General features: G+C 34.5%; 2 protein-coding genes across 44 annotated transcripts; both read right to left on the bottom strand.

Moving 5' to 3' along the window:
• Nucleotides 1–380: 380 nt before the first annotated feature.
• On the bottom strand, nucleotides 381–12,543 carry LOC107936369 (putative ABC transporter C family member 15). 35 transcript variants are annotated; one of them, XM_041078454.1, is made up of 14 exons: nucleotides 12,058–12,543; nucleotides 11,661–11,955; nucleotides 11,356–11,570; nucleotides 10,961–11,266; nucleotides 10,805–10,868; nucleotides 10,475–10,714; nucleotides 8,911–10,384; nucleotides 8,008–8,268; nucleotides 7,837–7,924; nucleotides 5,687–5,779; nucleotides 4,122–4,201; nucleotides 1,886–3,731; nucleotides 1,023–1,297; nucleotides 381–871 (listed from the first exon to the last, which is right to left on the bottom strand). In XM_041078454.1, exons 1-7 carry the CDS (start codon nucleotides 12,124–12,126, stop codon nucleotides 10,260–10,262), a joined length of 1,314 nt encoding a protein of 437 aa, XP_040934388.1. In that variant the 5' UTR covers nucleotides 12,127–12,543; the 3' UTR covers nucleotides 381–871; nucleotides 1,023–1,297; nucleotides 1,886–3,731; nucleotides 4,122–4,201; nucleotides 5,687–5,779; nucleotides 7,837–7,924; nucleotides 8,008–8,268; nucleotides 8,911–10,259. The 35 variants fall into 35 exon arrangements, with proteins under 35 accessions (XP_040934388.1, XP_040934395.1, XP_040934389.1 ...); XM_041078461.1 differs by lacking the exon at nucleotides 1,886–3,731 and having other exon boundaries at nucleotides 381–945; nucleotides 1,150–1,297; nucleotides 4,117–4,201; nucleotides 12,058–12,144; XM_041078455.1 differs by lacking the exon at nucleotides 1,886–3,731 and having other exon boundaries at nucleotides 12,058–12,144.
• Nucleotides 12,544–22,162: 9,619 nt separating this feature from the next.
• On the bottom strand, nucleotides 22,163–24,668 carry LOC107936368 (sister chromatid cohesion protein DCC1). Of its 9 annotated transcripts, none has more exons than XM_016869086.2 (5): nucleotides 24,530–24,602; nucleotides 24,047–24,079; nucleotides 23,757–23,964; nucleotides 22,774–23,664; nucleotides 22,163–22,692 (listed from the first exon to the last, which is right to left on the bottom strand). In XM_016869086.2, exons 3-5 carry the CDS (start codon nucleotides 23,918–23,920, stop codon nucleotides 22,590–22,592), a joined length of 1,158 nt encoding a protein of 385 aa, XP_016724575.2. In that variant the 5' UTR covers nucleotides 23,921–23,964; nucleotides 24,047–24,079; nucleotides 24,530–24,602; the 3' UTR covers nucleotides 22,163–22,589. The 9 variants fall into 9 exon arrangements, with proteins under 9 accessions (XP_016724575.2, XP_040934360.1, XP_016724571.2 ...); XM_041078426.1 differs by having other exon boundaries at nucleotides 24,370–24,540; XM_016869082.2 differs by lacking the exon at nucleotides 24,047–24,079 and having other exon boundaries at nucleotides 24,530–24,668.
• Nucleotides 24,669–24,732: the final 64 nt, after the last annotated feature.

Genomic DNA, 24,732 nt, shown 5'->3' with positions numbered 1-24,732 from the left:
AACTCAAGAAAGTTCATAAGAAGACTCGAAATTGAATAAAAACCGAATTATAAAATGTACAAACTATCGTGTTGCGACCTATCTACTTGACTTGTCCTCATCGTGATGTGTCAAAACGTTGAGAGCTTGACATCGCGATGTGATCATCTGATTTCAAAAGGTCCAAATGGCACCAGTTTATAACACCTAAATAAGCAATTCAATACATTAATTCAACCATTTCAGCTAACAATACCATTGGCATACTTAATTCTAGTCTTTAGCATTATATACACATATACATATACATTACAGAAATTCATTATCCCAACTTCAATTCATTTAAACCATTTCCATCCACTTGTATCAATTTCATATATGTATTAAACAACAAATAACTCTTCTTTTGAACTTCTTTAGTCCATTTATTACTTTTATAACAAGTTTGATTAAACAAAATTGAAGATACACGGTTTTAACTACATTTCATTGCAAATCTGAAGAAAAAGGGCTTTGCAGCGCTATTTTCCCCTCTTGCAGACACTGTTGAGGGTAACGCCCGTTACAAACGTGATTCCGAATCACAATGATGATGCGGATATTTTGCGGCATGGCAGTTCCAAAATCCATTATGATAGTAACAATAATGGCCTCTACGTTGCATTGCGGCCACATTTTGATACTGTACACTTAACAACTACCTTAGGAAGCCCCATCTACCGTATCTAAACCATCATAAATTGCCCAAACCTTAACCTGCATGATGGTACTCATTCACACGACTTGTGCATCAAAATATTGTAACCCCAAAATTACAAAAATGCAGAAAGCCGTCGGCCTTGGGATCTTATCTTGGAGACCTTGACAAAAAATGTGTCGAGCCCAGGCGATACTGTGCATGATAACAAAACCAGCATTGAAGATTATTTCTTTGTTTCCAGAGGTTCCAGTATATTAAGCGAAAAACTGTAATCCATTCAAGATCATTTCCAATATCAATATAATTAACCAATAGCCATTCAGATAAGGATAAGGAAAATAACCTGGATTGATGTCGCTGAGGCACGATTTTATTCAAAAAATTTTGTGCAATATGACAATTCTCTATACCAAGAATTACAGTCTCTTGTCCATTGCTGCATATAATGCAAATTGGATTGTCGACCATACCTCTCTTTCAATGCTTGACATTGGACAATAGTTTATCTTGCATGGCAGTCCATACAAACTGCTAAGGTCCTCTGATTTTCCACACTTGAGCCCATCAACCATCAGCTGGTTCCCATCAACAGGTTGCCAAAAAAAGCAGTGCATTTCCCTACAAAATAAAGTTAAATGTCAAAGTTCCAATAATAACAAAAGAAAGTACATGTTGCAAGAATGACTAATTAAAAAGAAACTAGAAGAATATAAAATAAAGAAGTATAGACTTATCAGAAAGTAAACGTATAAATTGTAGAATGGTACAGTACTGAAAAGAATCAGAATATTCAAATTCCAAAGATGGTAAGGTAAGAGATTCCAAAAACAAACAATTTCATCACATTGTAAATAAAAAAATTAAATAATCAATTACAAGAATATAGCTACACGTGTAGTTTAGTAAATACTTTAAAATATGCATCAAGCTCTTCAAACGAACATTTATTCCTTCATTTTTGTTTCCATCAAGATTGTAAATTGTCCACAGCACAAGAATTGTTTTACTTACATACATATAGATAGAGGGAAAAAAATGAATAATAAAGAAAAAAGCCCTCGATACAAGGTTTGTCTACACACCTCCTAAAACAATGCCAGTTCCCTCACGCAACAAGTCTTTAAGAGTATAAAATAACAGCAAAGTTCTTCCTTATGTCACAGTAAGAATAAAATATTTCACTTTTCAAAGGAAGGGATTCCTTACATGATTCCATTAGGGAAATTCTTCAAGAATTGAATTTTGGAAGGGAGAAAATGAAGTTAAATAATCCAGAAGCTAATCATGTAAAAAGCTTCTTAGATGAATCTCTTGTGAACATGCTACATAGTTCCTGAAGCTGGTCTAGTGTTTCCAAGCAGTGCATATCACTTCATCTGCTTTTATATGCTGGAAATACAGATACAGAGCATGCATTACACGGTAGATGCAGCTTGATTCAGAGTTGCTGATCTCTATCATGGCCTACAGGATTACTACCCCAAGAGAACCATTGAACTTACAACAAAAAGAAACACATTATTTCAATCAGGACCTAGATCCAAAATGAATTATCCTTGATGGTAAATCAACTGAAATAAATAATCTTCCAACTTTTAACACTAAAATCGAAAATAATGACTAAATTATCAATGATTCAATATTCGAGCGATGCGAATCTTAGACTTCAGCCTTTTTGCTTCTCCAGGAAATCCAGAATAGCGAAGACCAAGCAAGACAGCTCGTTGAGCAGACTTCAGAATTTTCATGCCACTTCGTAAACAAGATAGCAAGAGCTTGGCTGCAGAATGATACCTCCTGTCCCTGCAAAGGTTGTATACCAAAGAGGAGTAGGTAAAAGAATCTCTTACCTCCATTGATTTATAGACTTTGATCGCATTATCGATCTGACCAACTTTACACAACCCATCAACCAAACAGTTATATGCAACCAAGTTTGAATCAAAGCCCATCATATTCATATACTTCAAATGTTGTGCGGCCACCTCAACGTTACCTGCCTTGCACAATCCATCAATCATTATAGTGTGTGTATACTTATCACATTCCAACCCTTTCTTTTCTATCTCATCCAACAACTTATAGGCTTCTTCCAACTCACCAGTTTTACAGTACAAATTAATTAGTGTGTTATAAGATACTATATCAAGCTCGATACCAGTTTCAATCATGTCCACCATGAATTCAGTTGCCTGTTTCACCTTACCTATCTTAGTTAGAGCACCAATAACTGTACAATAAGCAAAACCATCAAATGTATACCCTTTACTCTTCATTTCCAACAATAGCTCAATTCCCTCTTCAAACTTCTTCTTTCTAAAGAAGCATTTCAATAGAGTAGTGTATGTTATGGCATTTGGAACATGGCCCGATTCCACTATTTCTTTAAGAACCCTCCTTGCTGACCCTAATCTACCAATCTTGCATAATCCACTAACAAGAATATTGTAAGTCAATAACTCTGGCACAAATCCATGACGCTGTAGGTTCCTAAACAACATAAAAGCATTCATTGTATACCCATTCTTGCAAAGACCATTCATCATAATGTTAAAAGTAGCAATAGAAGGTGACTGCTCAGCAAGTATAATATCCTTAAAAACCCTATGGGCCACATCTGGTTTTCCTAACTTGAAAAAGCTGTGCATCAAAATATTGTAACTCCAAACATCAGGGACTATGCCTCTTTCAATCATTTCATCAAATAGATCAAGAGACCGAGCTATTTGGTGATTCCTAGTGGCACCAGCTATCAAAGAATTATATGAAATAATATCTGGGGTAAGACCAGCTTCTCTCATTCGATGAAGAATGGCATAACCGGCATCAATTCCAAAATGACAGTATGCATCAATCAATGTATTGTAAGTTACAACGTCAGGGAGCACTCCCAATCTTATACCATCAATAATAACTGATTCAGCTTTCTCCAATTTATGGGCCTTACATAGTGAAGCTATGCAAACATTCAATAATCTAGTTGAAAATCTATGAACCATTCTTCTTTCTGCTTCTTTCTTTTTTCCCAAGCACATTCCACAACAAAAAATGCCTGCCAAAAGGAGAAAGGATCTTTCTGAAAAATTATTATAATTAAATTTCTTTATAATGGTTTGGTGGTCAATTTCTGAAAAATTATTATAATTAACTTTCTTTATAATGGTTTGGTGGTCAATTTCAGAATCGAACCAGTGGTCGAACTAATCAGACCACAAAGTTCCCTGTCCAACCAGCACAACCTAAAAAAAGAAAATTTCTGAAAAATAGGGAAAAGCGGAAAAAAATTGAAAAATCACCAATACTTCTCATTTCTTATCTTTCTTTTCAATTAATAACTTAACATTAACAAATATAACCACCCATGAACCAGAGAGGTCCTAAACATAAGCTAGTAGCTAACCAAAAAGGCAGCTGTTAAATGAAAAAAAGAGCCAGACCTTACCTCGCAGGTGGTCGGCGGGAAGGTGCTGAGGGCTGACTGAGAGGCAAGAGCAGCTATAAGCTTTTGCTTTGTTCCAACTGCTGCACGAAAAAATTATGCTTATTAGATTTTTGTTCTTTTTAAAATTCATTTCTTGTACATGGATTGAGCTGGGCTAATTAAGTGGGATGGATGTTTATCTTTTAAAATTGGGCCAAGTTGTTAGTTTAGGGTTGGAGTTGGGTTTTTTTTTCAATTTGGGCTGGATGAGACTAAACCCAAAACCATAAAAACCGGTTCAACAACAAAAATTCTTATTTTTAGCCACTCCAATTACTTATTTTTAGCAAAGAGAAGGAAAAAGAAATCGTTTACTTTGAAGAGGTCTTATTTTTTACAAGAATTGCTACTCATCTTTCTAGTTTCAAGTTTAAAATATGTTTGATTTTTTCATCAATGCTTCTACTACTGTTTAAGCCAATTCATAGTTAATATTAAAATCTTTTTCACCAGGTTGTACCTTTTCCGTTTAATTCAAAGGCTTCACAAGAAATAGTTCACAATACTGTAACTTGACTTTTCTTATTTGTTGTAGCTCACATTCATGTTACATGTATTAAAAGGAAATCATATTATGAATGAGAAAAGCTTTATGTATAATGTAATCCACTTAAAATTTAAGATAGAATTAGGTAATAAATTTCAACCTACTTAATCTTTTATAATTTAGACAACATTATTTTCATTATATGGAAAAAGTCATATTTTGAACCAATAACATTTAAAATCTGTTTCTTCAAAAAATTATTATTATTAAAATTACAGAATTCTATAAAATTTATTAATTTAACGGCCAATTTGACTTTTTAAGTAAAATTATTAAAAATACGTTAATTTTAAAAACTTCCTTACATTTTCACAATTATAATTTATGTATTAGAGGGAAATCATATTATGAATGAGGAATATTTTACATATAATGTAATTAACTTAAAATCTAAGATAGAATTAGACAATAAATTTCAGTCCAATTTGATTTTTATAATTAAGATAACATTATTTCCATTATAGGGGAAAAATAATGTTTTGAATCAATAACATTTGTTTTAAATAACATGTATTACGTGCATATAAGGTTAATTATAATTATTTAAATTTTATTTCTTCAAAAACTTATACACACATATAGAAAGAATATATCAAAAGAATACATATACATGCATTTCACAAATGCATGCACGTAAATTTATGTGGAAGATAGAATTATATCAAAATAATAAATACACAAATACACACATACAGATAGAAAGAAAGAATATATCAAAAGAAAAAACATATACACACACAAACAGATAGAAAGAAAGAATATATCAAAATAATATATATATGCACATTTCACTTACAGATGCATGCAAATATATCAAAAGAATATATACATACACATTTCACTTACAGATGCATGCAGCGAAATTTATATGGAAGGTGCCAAATAAACATTAACAGCCATGCAGACAGGAAACAACAATCAAATAAAAAGTATACAGCAACGTTATTCCAAACAAAAGCATTAGATTGTAGACAGATACCTTGGGTCAATATGAATGGCCAAGTCAATCGAAGGACCAATTGAAGCCCCCTTCAAACACAGTCAACTTCCTCAAAAGAGAGACCTTCTTTTGCTACATAATTAACAATACCAAAGCAAAAGATGAGTACATCACTCGAGCATTAGTTGGATTTTTTTAAAATAAACCAATCGTAATATGATTCAAATACGAAACTTCTAATGAAAACTCTCACTGTAAGATCAAAAAGGCAAATATGTTCTTTATAAGGAAGAAAACAACAACACATAGTTAACATCTTCTAATGCAACACAATAACCATTCGTAACTACTTTGTAATATAAGAAAACCTCTTCGGCTCACTTACATCCCTAATTCCAACCATGCCATGCCTTTACCTGAATATTTCAATCAAAAGCCATTTCCAAATGATACACACATCAGCACACAAACAATCCCAACTAGGTTCATCGATAAGCTCAATTCAAAACTATTTTAAAGAAAATCTACCCAATCCTTACTGATGAAAGCAAGCACCTAGCAGTATGAAAAAAAAAACATATATGCATACATGAATCGTGCCAATCTCCACCAGATGATCATGAAACTCAAAACCTCAAAAACCTTTGCAATACGCAAACCGGTTGAAACTCACCAATTCTTCAATTAATATCAATATTAACAAGTATCCCAATTAGATTAATATTTATTTTTTAAAACTGAAGTATAGATTTATTGAGAAAACTAAGAAACAGAATGTCACAACTCAAAAGGAATTGACAAGACATGTGATTACCATCCAGAAACATGGAGCAGACACACATCAATGGACTAGAGATGCAGAAACCAATTTACTAGATAAACTACCAGATAAACTCTACATGTGTCACAACTCCCAGCGGGTTCCTAGAACTAAAATCAAGCCAACACAGATGCAGAAACCAATTTACTAGAGATGCTTTGCATATGCAGCAAAACAAAAATGAATCACCAATGTAAAAGTGACGCTGAAGACAGTCAACTACACACTTAAATGGGTAATAGAAGAATCAAAACTTGTCTTTGTTAAATCTAATCTAAGAAGTATCTAACTTATTTTAATAAGGAAATACATCAATCTACAAGACTAGAAAAGCTTAAAAATTCACAGGACTAGTAAAGCTAAGAAAAGCACAAATGAAAAATGATAATGTCTCTTTTAATGGCCTTATTATGTTAAGATATAATTCTAGGACATCCAAGCTTCTTTCATCTCTTTTTTTAAAAGGAAAAAGAGATCTTTACTGATCAAAAAAGAGGCTCAAATACAACATAAGCAGCACCAAGACCAATTATACCACTACCAGTGAACTCAGCAAACAAACAAGAGACCAGAGAAAGGACACATGCGGAACGGTAAAGGACAAACAAAAGGCAAGTAGAACACCTATCCTATCAGATTGTTGTTTCAAAACACGCCATGAAGGGGCAAAGACCTCCCAGTCCTATTAAGGAGCAGCCTTAAAATGCCCTAAAGCGAAGTAGGTCTACTTCAATGGAACTGTTAAATCCTACTTCCGAGAATCTGTCATTGTACAGTCACAAATTATTTAAACGTTGAGTTATTTACATTGGGTAGCCTACTACGACTCTTCCCTATCAAATCCCCATCTAAGGTTAGGGCATAAAGCACAATGGAAGCAGTAAATCCTACTTCAGAAAAGCATAGGATTTTACATTATGTAGCTTATGACTATTCTTCCCTATCAGATTAGCACAGACATGTCGGGCTTTGTTCAAAATGAAAGGAAAATTGATTTACTAATCTTGAAAAGGGCACTGCACTTTTAATAAAAATCAATGAAATCTCACCCAATATAGCGATGGATTCATGATCTATATTAAATTAGAATGTTAGCTTCAATAATTATGAAACAGCACTTGGATAAGGTAATAATTATCAAACCATTGGTCAAAGATAACTTTTATATTTGGTTTAAGGTAGCCCAAAACAAACAATCAAAAGAAAAATTGTTTTTCAGAACCAGAAGGGACTGAGAAATCAACAAAGCCAACAAATGAAGAAGAAATTGATTATGACATTGTTACTTTAGAAGATATATGCAAACAGATAAAAGAACAAGCATATAAATTACAAAGAAACAGATTAGAAGATGAGACAGGTTTATCACCTTACCACAACCTTCATGTGGGAAAATAAAATCTTTCTCCAGTGTGAATAAGAAAGTGTGTTTTCAGTTTTGAACTGTTCAAAAATTTCTGCAGTATAAGAAAAAGTATACCGCATTAATAACCAGCAAGAAGCACTATATTTATCTGCAAATAAATAACAAAATAACAACCACAAATGAAGCACGTTCAAGGTGAAATCAAGCACTTCATAATCCCAACTCCCAAGCAAAGAATAAATCAGATCTGCTTCATTATGTGCCAGTAATTATTGAAGATCCAAAATTTTCCTTGTTGCATCAAAAGTGGGAAGATCTAGACAAGATACATTCCCGCAGCCCTCCCAGTGACAAACATATTGTCTCTCTCCATGAATGTGCAAAAGCTTTCTCAGAGCACCGGCATCAATAAATGTTTTTCCACAGCCTTCGTAGCTGCAAAGAAAATGAACTTCAGTAGTAGGCCCTGGTTCAGGTTTTGGTGCTTCAGGCTCTTTCTCCTTCTCCTTCAATTTATTTAATGTGTTATCTAAACAAAACAGTTGAATGAGGAAGGATAGGCCGGACAAATCTATAAAGAAGAAAATGACAAAAAAAAAGTGCTAATCCTTCCACATCAACTCCCTAGGGCATGAAAACAACCCAGTCTTTAGTTAAAATGACTTTATAAAACCAAAAACACAAGGCATGGTATCTTTTAGACCTAGAATGTAATGAAAATACAGTGAAGGGAATCTTAAAAAAGGACAGGAAAAAAAGGCATTGTGAAAAGAACTAGGGCATATTTCCATCACGAAATAAATAGACTGTTTAATTCCCCAAACAAAGCAACACAAGGCCCCTGGTATTGAGAAGTTGAGCACAAAACCATGCCGAAATATTCGTTCAAAAATCCAACCTGCATTTATGCTATAACTAAAGGCAAATTAAGCATATTTTACTTCAAAAAGAAGGCTCATAGATTAATCAAGCAAAGAAAAAATTTACTTAAAAATAAATTAGTCAGTGGCAGAAAGTACGGTAGGACTAAATTCGAAAAAAGCAATGAAAATTCTGAAAAGAAGATGTTTAACTTACCATTCTTTGAACCATTTAACAGCGGGAGCCTCGGAATTGAGAATGGGACGTCTCTCGAATAGAGGAGATGATCGCTGGCCTTTGATCGGAGGTACGACGCCGGACTGTGTGGAGGCGGCGACGGCTATGGTTTGTTATGAAAGGAGAAGATAGGAGAAACAGAGTAGAAAAAGAAGAGAGGAAAAAAGATTAGGAAAGGGAAAAAGAGACGAAAGAACCAGGAAAAGAAACGTGAGAGAGAGGGTGAATTTCGTCTCACGTTTGGAAAAGTAGTCACTTTGCCTCAGATTTAATTTTACTCTCGTAGGACTGCCTTGTACATTTCAGTCACGCAAACAAGTTATAAATTTAAATTATTAAAATATGATTAAATATAATTTAAAATAAATAAAAGTATTTATTTTTTGTAGAATATGCTATTATTTATTTTGCTAAATAATTAATAGTGTTGAAAGCAGCTATTGCAAACATTAGGTATACTCATCATGATCCGAAAATGAAAGAGTTTAAAGTAAAAATATAAGCCCAAAATTAGTTTGAAAAAAAAATTTAAAACCCGTTTTCTGGGCGTTCAACAAACTGCTCATCATCTTATGTTGGAATGGAAACAGAGGGCAAATATGGTTGCAGGCAGTAAACTTCTCATCAGAAGACCGTTTAACAAGCAAACTAATCATTGCAAGATTAGCATTTGTGAAGCTGCTAGATATAAGCATCACTTCATGTACTATATGGAGCAGAGACAGAACAATAAGGCGCATATTAAACAGTGAAGAAGTAACAATCCACCGGAAGCTAAAGCTCCTAATGCATGATATTAATGCCATGAAGACTCAATTTCAGCAGATACAGAGTTCGGATCAGCAGCATGAAGGGAGTAAACTAGCTAAATCTATGGCGATGAAAGCTTTAACTTATGCTCGGAATAATAAGTTTTGAACTGAGATTTCTTTATGTATGGTTTTTATCTTGTGATTTGGTATCGAAAAAAAAATACTAATATTAAATCATGTTATAAGTTATTAAGTTTTTTATCACTCTATATTTAATCAAGGTTTAACTTGATAATTTAAATTTAAATTATTTCACAATACGTTGTTTTAGAAAAAGTTTGTAATCCTGGCTTTAGACGAATCTTCTGTTTCTCCTATAACAAATAGTAGAAACAGAAACAATAATAGTATTTGAGTGTCTCACAGATGGTATGCTACATAGGATGTCAAGATTTTTAGCATAATAACAATTCATGACTCAATGGGGCTACTACATCCTGGACAAGTTATTAGCATACTACTTCTTTCTGGAGATTCCACCACTCTCTCCTTTATTGTGCTTGCTGCAGGTTCTACTTAAGCAGATTTTCTAAGCTGTTGAAAGGTCTTAGACCGCATGGAGTACTCCCTTATAAGCTTAGAGAATAATGAATCCTCTCGTTCTAGTAGTTTCGCAGGTGACTCAAACTCTGCAACTCTTCCTGTTAACACAAAATGGTTCAATTTGTTTTTCAACAATTCTAAAAAGTGTGTGTGTGTGTCCGTGCATGTAAGCATCTACATAGTTTTACCATCACTTAGAACCAAAATAAGATCACTGTCTATAACAGTGTGAATTCTGTGTGCTATTGTCACAACTGTCCGATCTTTGAACTCTTGATCAATAATCTTCTGTATCACTCCATCAGTTGCAGAATCAACTGATGCTGTTGCTTCATCCAGTACAAGAATACTGCTTTTCTTTAACAATGCCCTTCCAAGACAGAATAATTGCCTTTGACCTACACTCCAGTTTTCCCCATTTTCAATCACTGTTCAACACATTCTAATATCAGTACCTTTCATTAACAAATGAGATACAGCCACTCTATGAATTAATTCCCCAAGTTTAAAAACCTCACCTGTAGCATCCAACTTTTCTTCCTTTGCACGCACTCTCTCACCAAGTTGGCATTTATCCAGAGCCTGAAAATTTCACATGCATGCCACTCTAATCACTATATGCATATTTGTCTATTATATTCAGTTTAAGGGTAAGTTTTATGAATATCAATTACCTCCCATACTTCATTATCCGAATATTGCACGAGAGGATCAAGGTTCCCTCGAACAGTTCCCTCAAACATTGTAGGGTCCTGTGGTATAATACTAAGTCTTGATCTTAAGTCATGAAGGCCTATCTTACAAATGTCCACATTGTCAATTATAATGCTCCCTTCTCTAGGCTCAACTATCCTAAAAATAGCCTGTATAAGTGTTGATTTCCCACTTCCTGTCCTTCCCACAACACCAATTTTTTTTCTTCCTGGAAATGTGCAGCTAATATTGTTTAGGACAGATGGAAGATGCTCAGCATAACGGATCTGTAAGGTAGTCAAAATGTTAGTAAACGCATCTCAAGCTTTACAATATAATGTTTGGAACATTATGGATGGTTGTTAACATTCCTTACCTCCAAGTTTCTAAAGCAAATGGTTCCAACTTCAGGCCAGTTATTATGGGGTCTACACTCTTCAATCTCAAGTGCTGATTCACTAGCTAAGTTTGAGTACTGAAGTATTCTCTCTACTGAGATAATCTTGTTTTCTGCATTGCATATGTTCCATATTACTGAAGCTTGCAGAACATTTAAATTTATTCCATATGTAACAGCCAGTCCTGCAATGCCTGTTAGAAAAGTTTTTCGTTTTTCGATTAGTGGTCATTGGTAAAAAAAAAATTTCCTCTTCTGAAATTACCATATTGGATTATACTCACTTGGATTAATGATTCCATCAGGAAGCGACACCAGCACGACCAATGAGAAAGCAAATACAAAATTGGACAGTAGATTTAGTCTGAAAGAAAGCCATTCCATTGCTGAGACATTATGAAACCAGGGCCTTGAATGGTTGTCAATGAGACCAAGATTTGCATTAATGAAACGATTTTCTTGATCAAATGCACGGATTGTTGCTGCACCAGCAAGTGATTCTGCAAAGTGGTGAAGAATAGGTGCTCTTTGTATTCCTGCTAAGCGTGCCAGTTCTCTTGCTGTTGGTATGTAATATTGCTGAAACAATTATATCAAGTCATACTTGGTTTTTCTTTGGGCATGGTATAGCTATTTAAACATCTCTATATAACTTAGTAATAAATGTGAACTTTCACTTACTTGGTACCATAAGCAAATTGCAGTCACAGGAATGAAGATGACGAACACTTCCCATGCTACCTGTGACATCACTGCAATGGTTCCGAGAATCTGTATTATTGAGAAAGCACACCATGTTGTTCCAATAGGGTCGGAAGCGTGTAAATTATTGTACTAAAAAATCACACAAAGTTCAATTCCCAGGAAAGAGAGGTGGATCACATGGATCTCTTAAATACCAAGTCTTTCCTTAGACAGAATATCCCTTCTATAGTAATTTAATAGCACAATTAAATACTACTATTGTACCCTCAAATATTGAAAGAAAAATAGGACAAGAAAGAACACAAGAGTTTTAACGAGGTTCGGTAAATTATACCTACGTCCTCGGGCACTAACACCAGATGATAACTTTACTATCTCCAAAATATTACAAACAAATAGAATTCCTTAAGAATTCTCAAATGGGAGACGAGAGAAAACTAAGAGAGAAAGATTGGTTGGGATGGTTGAAATGAGAAATGGTTAGGCCTATTTATAGTTGAGGTTCAGGGACTAACTTGTAAATGACCTAAAAACTTAGGGACCAAAATTGCAATTATCCCATTCAACTTTAAACAACTTGCCTATCACTTTTTTTCTTTCGGTGCCACTTGCACCTCCCATTTTTGACTTTTCAACAATCTCCACCTTGAAGATTTGATTAGGATAATCACATCTTCACACACTTCCTTCAACTCCCCAAATTCGATAAAGCTATCTTTTGTAGTGCCTCCAAATGCGCTCTCGAGCGCCATACACCTAAAGGTGCTCAAATTCTCAGGATGTTAATCAAGTTCAAACAATGATTAAACTTGATTGTTGTTACCACCTTGGTCATCATATCTGCGGGATTATCTGCTGTCGGAATCTTCTGAAGTAGAATTTTTCCTCTTTCAAAGACTTCCCGCACAAAGTGATATCTTACGTCGATATGCTTGGTTCTTGAATGATAGACTTGATTTTTCGCTAAATGAATAGCGCTCTGACTGTCACAATATAAACTTATGTGACTTTGAACAACTCCTAAGTCTTTCAACAATCCATTAAGCCAAATAGCCTCCTTAACAGCTTCTGTAACTGCCATATATTCTGCCTCTGTAGTAGACACAGCTACTGTAGACTGTAAGGTAGACTTCCAACTCACTGGGGCTTTCGTAAGAGTAAACAGATACCCCGTAGTTGAACGACGTTTATCTAAATCACCAGCAAAGTCGGAATCAACATATCCAACTACAAACTGACCAAGTGCTTCATCCTGTTCAAAAATTAAACCAACATCTACGGTTTTTCGAAGATACCGTAGAATCCATTTCACAGCTTGCCAATGTCCTTTTCCAGGATCATGCATATACCTGCTCACAACTCTAACAGCTTGTGAAATGCCAGGCCTCGTACACACCATCGCATACATCAAACTCCCAACTGCATTAGCATATGGGACTTTCGCCATATATTCTCTTTCATCTTCAGTCTTCGGAGATAATTGAGCACTAAGTTTCAAATGAGAAGCAAGTGGGGTACTTACATGTTTTGTGTTTTCATTTACACCAAAACATTGTAATACCTTTTTCAGATATTGCTTCTGATTTAAACAGAGCTTGCCTCTCGGTCTATCTCTACTTATCTCCATGCCGAGAATCTTCTTGGCCTCACCTAGATCTTTCATCTCGAACTCTTGATTCAACTGAGCCTTCAGCTTATCTATCTCATTTTGGCTCTTTGAAGCAATTAACATATCATCAACATACAAGAGTAGATAAATGAAAGATCCGTCATGCAGCTTCTGCAAATACACACAATTGTCATATTTGCTTCTAGTGTACTTCTGCCTTCTCATAAAGCTATCAAATCGCTTGTACCACTGCCTCGGGGATTGCTTCAATCCATATAGCGATTTGTTAAGCTTACAAACCCAATTTCTACCACCAGCATCTGTGTATCCTTCTGGCTGAGTCATATAGATCTCCTCTTCTAACTCACAATGCAAGAAAGTTGTCTTAACATCAAGTTGAGCTAGCTCCAAATTTAACTGTGCTACCAAGGCCAACAAAATTCTAATGGAGGAATGCTTCACAACAGGGGAAAATACATCATTGTAGTCAATTCCCTCCTTTTGAGCGTAGCCTTTAGCTACCAATCTTGCCTTGTAGCGAATATCCTTCTTGCTAGGAGATCCATCTTTCTTTGCGAATACCCACTTGCATCCGATTGCCCTTTTACCTTTCGGTAATTGCGCCAACTCCCAAGTATTGTTCTTCCGGAGAGACTGCATTTCTTCATCCATGGCGCTTTTCCATTTATCACTTTCTAAGCTTTGCATTGCTTCATGATAAGTGATAGGAATATCATCAACAACGGGAAGGGCGTAGGCCACCATATCAGTAAATCGAGCAGGTTTACGAATTTCTCTCCGTGGCCTTGCAACTGCAACTGGTTCTGGTGTACTTAGTGGTTCTTGGGTCAGAACCTCTTCAACCTCTAATTCCTCCATTGTGGCTGGAGAATTAGACTTATTAACTGGGCAAATCCCCATCTGCTCAAACTCCACCTGTTTTGGAGTACACTTCACCTGCTGTGGAGTATTGCTCGTCTGAATATCTTTATCTGCTACCTTTTTCAATGTGGCAGATTCATCAAAGGTAACATCTCTGCTACAGATCATTTTCTTTGTGCTTAAGCACCAAAGACGAAATCCCTTCACTCCAGAAGTGATTCCCATAAAGAGAGCTTTCTTTGCCCTCGGGTCTAACTTTGACTCCTTCACATGGTAATATGCAGTGGATCCAAACACATGTAAGGAATCATAATCTGTAGCTGATTTTCCAGACCATACCTCCATAGGAGTTTTTCTTTCTAATACAGATGATGGCAAACGATTAACAAGGTGGCCAGCGTATGTCACAGCCTCAGCCCAAAATTGCTTGCCCAACCCAGCATTGGACAACATACATCGAACTTTCTCCAACAATGTTCGATTCATACGCTCTGCCAATCCATTCTGCTGTGGTGTATCCCTAACTGTGAAGTGTCGAACAATATCATACTTTTGGCACACATCGAAGAACGGATCACTTTTATATTCCCCTCCATTGTCCGTCCTAAGCCGCTTGATTTTCTTGCCAGTCTGGTTTTCGATCATAGTTTTCTATTTAAGAAAAACTCTAAGCACTTCATCCTTAGTTCTCATGGTATACACCCAAACTCTTCTGGAAAAGTCATCAACAAAAGTAACAAAGTAGTGTTTTCCTCCCAATGAAGGTGTCTTGGAAGGCCCCCACACATCTGAGTGAACATATTCCAAAATACCTTTTGTATTATGGATAGCAGTACCGAATTTCACTCTCTTTTGCTTTCCCAGAACACAATGCTCGCAAAATTTTAAATTGCAAGCCTTTGTACCTTTCAACAATCCTTGCTTTGCCAGAATTTGCAAGGATTTTTCGCTGGCATGTCCCAACTTCATATGCCACAACTGCATTGAGTCCAATTCTTTGTTACCGGAAGCTGTAGCGACTGCTCCAATAACTGTACTACCTTGGTAGTAATACAAGTTATTTTTCCTGATGCCCTTCAATATCACAAGTGCGCCAGATGTCACTTTCAAAATCCCATCTCTCATAGTAACAACTGAACCATTGGATTCCAAGGCTCCCAATGAGATGAGATTTTTCTTCAAACTGGGCACGTACTGAACATCAGTCAGAACTCTGGTTGATCCATCTTGATTCTTTAATTGGATTGAACCTATCCCAACAGTTTTACAGGCATTGTCATTGCCCATATAAACAACTCCTCCATTTAGTTCTACTAAATCAGAGAACCACTCCCGGTTAGGGGACATATGATAGGTACAACCCGAATCCAATATCCACTCATCTGAATGGAACGACGATGATGATGCAACCAGTGATAGTTCAGAGTCACTAGTATCATGCTTAGCAACACAAGCATCTACAGCAGCTTTTCCCTTATTCTTCAGCTTTGGACAATTTTTCTTCCAGTGGCCTTTCTCATGACAAAAAGCACATTCATCTTTCCCGAGTCTAGACTTTGACTTTGATCTCCCCTTTTGAGTTTTCTTCCGAGTGTATGAACGACCTCGGACTACTAAAGCTTCTGTATATCTGATTGAGTTGTTCTGTTTGTCCTTCTTTCTCTGTTCATAACTGTATAAGGCCGCACAGACTTCGCTCAGAGATATATCACTCCTGCCATGAAATAGAGTAGTTTCTAGGAACTCAAACTCCTCAGGAAGTGACCCCAACAGCATCAAAGCCAAATCTTCATCTTTGAATGTCTCATCCATATTCAGCAAATCAGTGACTAACTGATTAAATTTGGTGATGTGATCATTCATTGTGGTACTTGGGACGTATGTGAAGTGAAACAGTCTTTTCTTCAAGTGGAGCTTATTTTGACTGTTTTTCTTCAAAAATTTTTCTTCAAGTGCCACCCACAACTTATTTGCAGAAGTCTCCTTTGAAAAAGCATACCTTTGCTCTCGAGAAAGGCATGATCGAATTGTGCCACATGCCAACCGATTGATCGCCTTCCAATCTTTCTCCTGTACATCATCTGGTTTCTCTTCATCAATGGCAATGTCTAGACCCTGCTGAAAAAGGGCATCTAGAACCTCACTTTGCCACATACCAAAATGGCCCGTGCCATCAAAGATCTCCACGGCCAGTCTTGCATTTGCAATTGTCGGTCTTGTCCACATGGACGATGTTGAAGCTCCTACACCGACCGTTTTCTCCATAATCTTTCAATATACCTAAGGAAATCTTTTCTGATGTGGAAGATCAGTTTAAACTGCAACCACAGAGCATACTACGATTAACCTTCGACTCTGATACCACTTGTTGTTCCAATAGGGTCGGAAGCGTGTAAATTATTGTACTAAAAAATCACACAAAGTTCAATTCCCAGGGAAGAGAGATGGATCACATGGATCTCTTAAATACCAAGTCTTTCCTTAGTCAGAATATCCCTTCTATAGTAATTTAATAGCACAATTAAATACTACTATTATACCCTCAAATATTGAAAGAAAAATAGGACAAGAAAGAACACAAGAGTTTTAACGAGGTTCGGTAAATTATACCTACGTCCTCGGGCACTAACACCAGATGATAACTTTACTATCTCCAAAATATTACAAACAAATAGAATTCCTTAAGAATTCTCAAATGGGAGAAGAGAGAAAACTAAGAGAGAAAGATTGGTTGGGATGATTGAAATGAGAAATGAGAAGGCCTATTTATAGTTGAGGTTCAAGGACCAAACAATAAATAGCCCATTATCTCAAGGACAAAAAAAAATAATTCCCATGCCACTTTTTCAAAGTCAACTTTAGGGTGCTAAACTTGCACCATTTTGTATTGTTTGCCATTAATGTTATCTCCCATTAATGTTAACACGGTGTTCTGTCCCTGTCCGTCTTTGTAAGAAAAGCACTGAAGGAAATTAGTTGTATCAAGTCTTAGAAGAAAAAGAGGTTTATTTTTTAAGCACAAGAGATTAATCGGTGGGTGCTACGTATTTACATACATGATTACCTTTTGTCATCATGAATCATGAGGACTGGCCGTAGATTCAGTTGCATCCAATGTATTGGAATTTGGAAACTTGAACCAACAGGAAATATTATTAATTAAGAACAAAAAGGAAAACACTGGTTTTTTTTTGTTTCCAGAACTCGATGGGCATGGCAAATGGCTATTAAAGCGTAAGAGATCTATATGGCGATTGGGCTTGAACTGATTGCTTTAGATTTAATTAGTATTATCATTTTGTTTATATACAGTTAAAACTATAGATATAATTAATGAACCATGCATAATTGTCATCTTACACTGAAATCCAAAATTTTTAAAATTGGTAAATATGTTAACGAGGACTTTGTATTAGGATATATTATTTCCATTATTAAGGAAAATGGATAAAAATGTTAAATTAAAAAGTAAATTAATTTATCTAATATATAAAAATTAAAAAGAGAAAGTAAAATACAATCCGAATTCTAATGTAAATAAATTATCACTATTTATGTATCATATTAAATGAATGATTCATTCAATGTAAATATATTAATGAAATTTAACAATAATAAATCTATAACATTGTTTGATTTCAGGACAAGGCCAAAGACAAGGCCTCCTTCTAATTTAATTAATAATTATGCATCAAATAAAAAACATGAAAACAATCAAACACCATCAAAGACATCTACATTTTCCTCCACTCATTGAAATGACTATGACTAATCAGTTTTTAAATTTAATTTTTAGTGAAGTTAGCTTTTCTTTTGGGAGTGCCACTTTTTATTCACTTTTTTTGTTTTGGCTTTTTCTCCTATGCTTTTTCAGTTTCCCATACTGAATTTCTTATATAATACCGTAATGGTAGGTGAGTGCAAAAGAGTCTAATACAATGAGCTAATCAACAAAGGAATCAATGATTACAACTAATTAAGAATGGTTATAACTTATATGCGGATGACTAGTTCATCAATAAAATAATTTAATCATTCATCACTAACCAACCCCGCCATTTTCTCCATTTCGGAAATCTCTATACCCATACTCTTTAAAGTATAAAAATGGAATCCACCAAATATATATATATTTAATAGTAAAGTAGGATTGTTTTGCTCCATCATTCAACTTATATGAATCAATAAAAAATTACAACTTTGCTAAAATTTTTAAAACTTCGTAGATACAAACAAATAGTGCAAATGATACTAAAGTCATGGTATTTAAGGAAAATTATACATTTGTAGAACTCCAATTTGGCTTGTTTTGGTATTTTTTTCCCAATAAACTTAGACAAATTTCAACCTTTATGTTTTTTTTTCAAAAGTTTAATTATTATTATTTTTGAATAATTTAATTAAAGTTATACCGATATATATTTTAGTACATGCTGTATATATGTATCGATGAACTACATTCATGAAAATAATAGAAAAAGCTTATTTTAGTAAATTTTAATATTTTTAAATTCAAACCTTTATTATTTATTAATAAATGATAAACTATTTAATTAGTCACCTTATTTTCATTTTGATCATCTAAAATTAAATCCTTATAATATTGTCACCGTCATTAGAAAATGCTTTATTTTAGTTATCAAAATGAAATCCCCTAAAAATTAGGTGATGAGTTAGTGAATTTACCCAAAAATAATAGACGGTACCAGCTGCAACTGCAAATGAACTAAACTACCTTACAGCAGAGCCCATTTTAGTGTGTTGAACCAAAAGAAAAACCCAACCTATTTGAGTGAATGCAAATTTGTCCTCTGAAGATTCTCTGACAAAGATGGATATTATTACTTTATAAATGGTGAGATGTCGACGGAATACTTATATTAAATTTAAAATTAAATCTAGGGTTAATTCTCTAAATTTCGCATTAGGTATAATTATTTTTATCTAAATTAGTCTCTAAATTTGAAAATTATTTTCACATAGCGGCTTAAAATTTCTTTTGTTTAAATTAGTCCTTAATATTCAAATTGTAATGTAAGAATAATTATCAAGTCCAATGACTAAATTAAGTAAAAAAGAAGTTAAGTCTCAATATGAGAATATTTCCTAGTTACTACCATAATATGAAAATAATTACCTACTTCAAGGACTAAGTTGAAAAAAATTCAGATTTCAATGTGGTAGTTGTTGTCAAGTCTCAAATATTGATTTAACCAATATAGTCTATTTTGGTTGAATCAGTTAGTTGCACTATTCCAATAATAAATCAAAATAACCACTTACTTTTTTTTACACCAGCTCATTAATTCTGTCCAATTCTGAGCGCACTTGTTGGAACATTATGCATTGGTCCATGCATGAATAATGTTTAAAAAATATATAATTTTTTATCTATTTTAAAAAATATTTAAAAAAATATTAATCAAATTTAAAATTTAAACTTTAACTAAGGTAAAACAACAACTTTAAAATTTAACATAGAAAATTAATAAAGAATAAGTAAAGAATTTATAAAACAAACAAAATAAAGAAAAAGAAAAGACAATTTGAACACAATTTTTTGTGTATGTTTTTATTAAACTTTCAATTTATATATTTGGCATGAGATGATTTTATTGTAGATTTTTTAAAAATAATGTTATAGATAACTTTGTTTTTAATATGTGAATTTTTTTCTTTATTTTAGATTTGTTAAATAATGAGTATTTTATATAATCAATTAATATTTTTTATAGTTAAAATTATTTAATTTAATTCATTTATATAATTAATATTTTTTCTATTAAATATATTTTTTTTGAAAATAAATAAATTCAAAACAGTATACCTATATATTACTAACTACTTGAGTTTAACCCTTATATCTAAGCTTTAAACAATTTTTTTTCAACTTTGGTTATGTAGAAAATTTAAACTCAATTTTTTTAAATAAAAATAGTATCATTTCTCCTTATTTTACAAATTCATAAAAATTAATTATTTCAAAATTTAGGATTATTTTTTCTAAAATATTTTCTTAAAAATTTTATCATAAATTCTACTTTTAAAAATACAATATGTCTTATAAAAATTGAACTAAAAAATTCGTGGGAAGGATATAAAACTGACTGTAGAAACTATTATGAAAGTAGACAAATCGCAATTGACAATTGACAATTGACAAACATGAATTCCATCCAATTACGTCTTTCACAAATATAATCAAAACAAGATTTGTGTGTTGAGGACAGTGAAATGTCGTATAATATTTTATTTTATTATATGAAAATAAGGGAATATCAAATTTTCTTTTTGGCCATTTCTTAAATTTTTACGGTTGAAAAATAATGAAGGAAAAAAACAAAAGCAAAAGGTGCGACAACAAAATAACGACCGTGGGTGATGGAGATTTCTTCCTTGAAAATGGCGTTTCCAAATTTGTTTACAATAGGTTTTGACACTATTCATCATTGCTTTCTCAATAATTTTTGTCCAGCATATTTGTTTTAAGGTCTCTTTCGATGGAAGAGAATCTATAGTAAGATGAAATCTCATTAGTATACACCTTTTCTTTATTCTTTTTCTTTGATAACAAAATGGTGTTTGTAAAACATATAGTGCAGTGCTAGCAAAAGTCAAGGTCAAGTACAACTTATTTTACAACATGCTGTAATTTTAGTCATATTGTTTGTTCGTTCTTGGATTGGATGCTGTAATTTTAGTCATATTGTTTGTTCGTAATGCCCCGTATCAACACAGAAATGTTGACATGATTAGTCGAAGTTATCAAAGTATTGGTGTCTTCCTAGAAAGAATACTTACTTATTTGTTAGAATTATCCCTGCAAACACAAGTTAACACATTAAGTGCCGGAGTCTGAGCAGAACTAAACGTAGGAACAGCATCTGGTAGTGGAGTTTAGAGCTACACTCTAAGCTATGCCATGCTATGATCTGATTACCTTTTTAATCTTGTATGATGGCTGCCACACCGTAAAGTTGAGAATTATTATTATTTTGCTAGCCCACGTACGATAGTCCAAAAGTTTCCACGAGGTGATACCCTCCTGTAGAGGCTGTGATTTACCTCTTTGGTTCGACCAACACAGGTTAGTGTATTGCATGTTCTTGAAAAAGCCTCCATGATAGAGGTGGACATTCCGTTTAATCCATTGAATGGTTTGAAGAGGATTTGGCTTTATGTCGTTGAAGATTTTATCATTACTGGCTTTCCAAATGTACCAACAACCCACAATTAATAAAGTGTAGAAAGCCTAATTCGAGTGTTCTGTGTGATCGATCGTGATGAACCAGTCTTGAATACATTGATGTACATTCATGGAATATAAACTTCCCTATACTAGATTAGCAAATTTACAAGTTCGAAACACGTGCTCAGTTGTCTCAGTGCCCATTTGGCATAGTTGACAGTTAACATGTACTTGCATTGATCTCTTCTGTAGCTGAAACCCTGTAGGTAAGATTTCTCGACATGGAAGCTCTAATTTCCATAATCTGTCGTAATTTAATAACTCCTAAATTACATATAACCTCGCGACTTACAAATATTATTGACTATTAATAAAAGAAGGGAAAAAAAAACGACTTATAATACATTTAACTTTTAATATTATTGAAAGGTCATACGTCTAGCAGTTAGCTCTTACATGATGTTATAACTGAGGTAATAGTATGTGGTTGTCGCGTTTTCTCGTAGACGTCTACTTTACAAGAAAGTGCACACGTCTAGTTTCATTGTACATGTAAATCCTATATTTGCTACTTTATCTCGACATAAATAACTAATAAAACATACATGTCAAAATTATACTGACAAATATAGACTTGCTCTCTCGCAAATGAGAAATTATATGCTTGCATGGCATAGGCATACTTCTAGATCCAGTACCATGGTGAAGGAGGGAGCTAATAATAATAACAAAGGTCAAACAACTTTCTTCTAGTACTAAATCACTTGATTAGCATGAAACCACGACAATGGCACCCTCAGAAAGCCAAGCCTCAATATATACGTATATCTATCTAGCACTAAAAACAGGTTCCGCATCAATGCTCGGTTGAGATCTCCGAGTGTACTTCAGAAGCAAAGCTTCCGATGAAAGCCCGGGTACATTTAGATCCCTAAAAAAAAGAAAACTTCTTAGATTAAATAGTTACACAAATCAGATTAATGTGCAATTGAAATTTTTTTAAAAAAAGTACCTAATGTAGGGCTCTAAATCTTTCCACTCCCATTTAGCTCGTTCTTTGAAGAGGATGGAAAAACGATCTGCAGGAGTTGTTGGCAATGAGGAAACACTGAGGGCACGAACCCATGTCTCTACACCAAGCTTCTCAGTCAACACTTCACCTTCTAACAAATCAAAACTGGGCTGAATTTCTTCTGGAATCATCCGCAACCATTCTTCCATGAAACTCTCCATCTTCCTCTTTCCTTCTCTCAATATTCCCCTTGCAAAATGCACGCATACTCGTCTTGCATCCAGTCTCCAAACACCTCCGTCCATGGCCTCCTCCACCCTACTACCATAGACATTCAAACAATGGTACACGAGTTTGCGTGGAAATCCATCCGATTCCAATACACTCACAACTTTATCTTCAACAAGTGAGTCCAGCGACCAGTCATTCAACACGGAATTATGCAAAAGCATCCTAAGAATCACGTCCATGTATTTCTCATCCACAATTCTCCAATATCCATCAATCTCCACGGCTGAAAGAGCTTGTAATCCAGCCTTTAATTCATCATCGCTAGCTTGAACCTTGTTTATAAGATCATCCCATTTATATAAATCCCCCATTGCCGTTGACGCTTCATCAGAGCTGTAAAGATTCTCTGAGAGAATTGATTTGAGCTTGTCAAGTCTAGGAGCAACCTCAACAAGCTCCATGTTACCAGGTGCAACTTTGATGACTGATGCTGTAGGAACTTGTTGATTGTAATTTTCCCCGCCACTTTCATGCGATGTTGAATAATCTGCAGGTGGTATAAGGAACACAGAGTTTGAGGTTCCTACAAATTTAACCAAGTACGTTTTGGACTTGGTGCAAAGAACCGCATCTTCATCAGGCTGTCCTCTTAAGGTTACCCTAGAAAAGAGATGGTAAAAAAAAGTATAAAATTGGAATATTCAAAAGATTACATTAGAAAGTCTACAAGCTGAATCAAAATTACACCTTACCTCTGGTACAGGACATCAGAGAGAAGTTTCTCATCAAGCTCTAGTAGAACCAAATCATCATGGGGACCAAAGAACGGATGATATTGAATAGAAACTGAGGAGGTTGGCTGGAGATTTAATAACATTTCAGCTCCCTTGCAACACGAATGAGGTTGTTCCATCATGCACAGCAAGTAGTTGAGAAAAGCCTAACTTGGAAACTCCAACTCTACAATAAAATTTTTGTATTTCAAGGGCAAAATAAACTACAACAGCTCATCGATAACTTGTGAGATTATTAATTGCATTACCGGCAAACAAAAAAGGAGTAACTCTGCTACTATCTGCATTCAAGTTATAAGGCAGTACACGCTATCAAAAACACAAGGAAGAACATTTGAAGGCTCCAACTAGAAAAACCGATATCAGGATAGGAATCTATTTGCAGGTTGCACCAAACAATCTAATTCAAGAACAAAATTCAATGCTAATGCAAATAGATGGTAAAGTACATTGCCTAGACAATACCTCCACACCAAAGACATGAAACATGGAAATTAAAAGATCAAGTCAATGTGCATAGAAATGAAAAATAAAACACATTTCAGAGGCCAATGGTAAACTAAAAGTAAACCTTAGGGCCAGATAGTAGCAAAGAAGCTTCTTTTATGTCATATAAACCTTGGAAGTTGGAACACCGAACTGAGAAGGTTTCGAAAGAATTGGCATTGCTCGTTTACCTTTCCCTAATTTAAAAAAAAAAATAGAAAGAGAACCGGAAGCCATAAACTTACCGGTTGATTTCAAACGAAAAATCCGTGAGCAAGGAACAAAAACCCAAATTCCATAGCCAAATTGAGTTGCTACTAGCTAGGGTTTTCAGAGTTTGGCTGTGGTCATAAAGTGGGATTGGATGAAAATGGGCCTTTTCAGCAATGGCTGGAACCCAGTTTATTGGGTACGGCCTATGGGCAGTAGCAGATGGACCCTAAACAAA

The sequence above is a fragment of the Gossypium hirsutum genome, chromosome A10 (assembly GCF_007990345.1).
Source record: "Gossypium hirsutum isolate 1008001.06 chromosome A10, Gossypium_hirsutum_v2.1, whole genome shotgun sequence".
NCBI lineage: Eukaryota > Viridiplantae > Streptophyta > Magnoliopsida > Malvales > Malvaceae > Gossypium > Gossypium hirsutum.
This window is presented reverse-complemented; position numbering and strand designations above follow the sequence as displayed.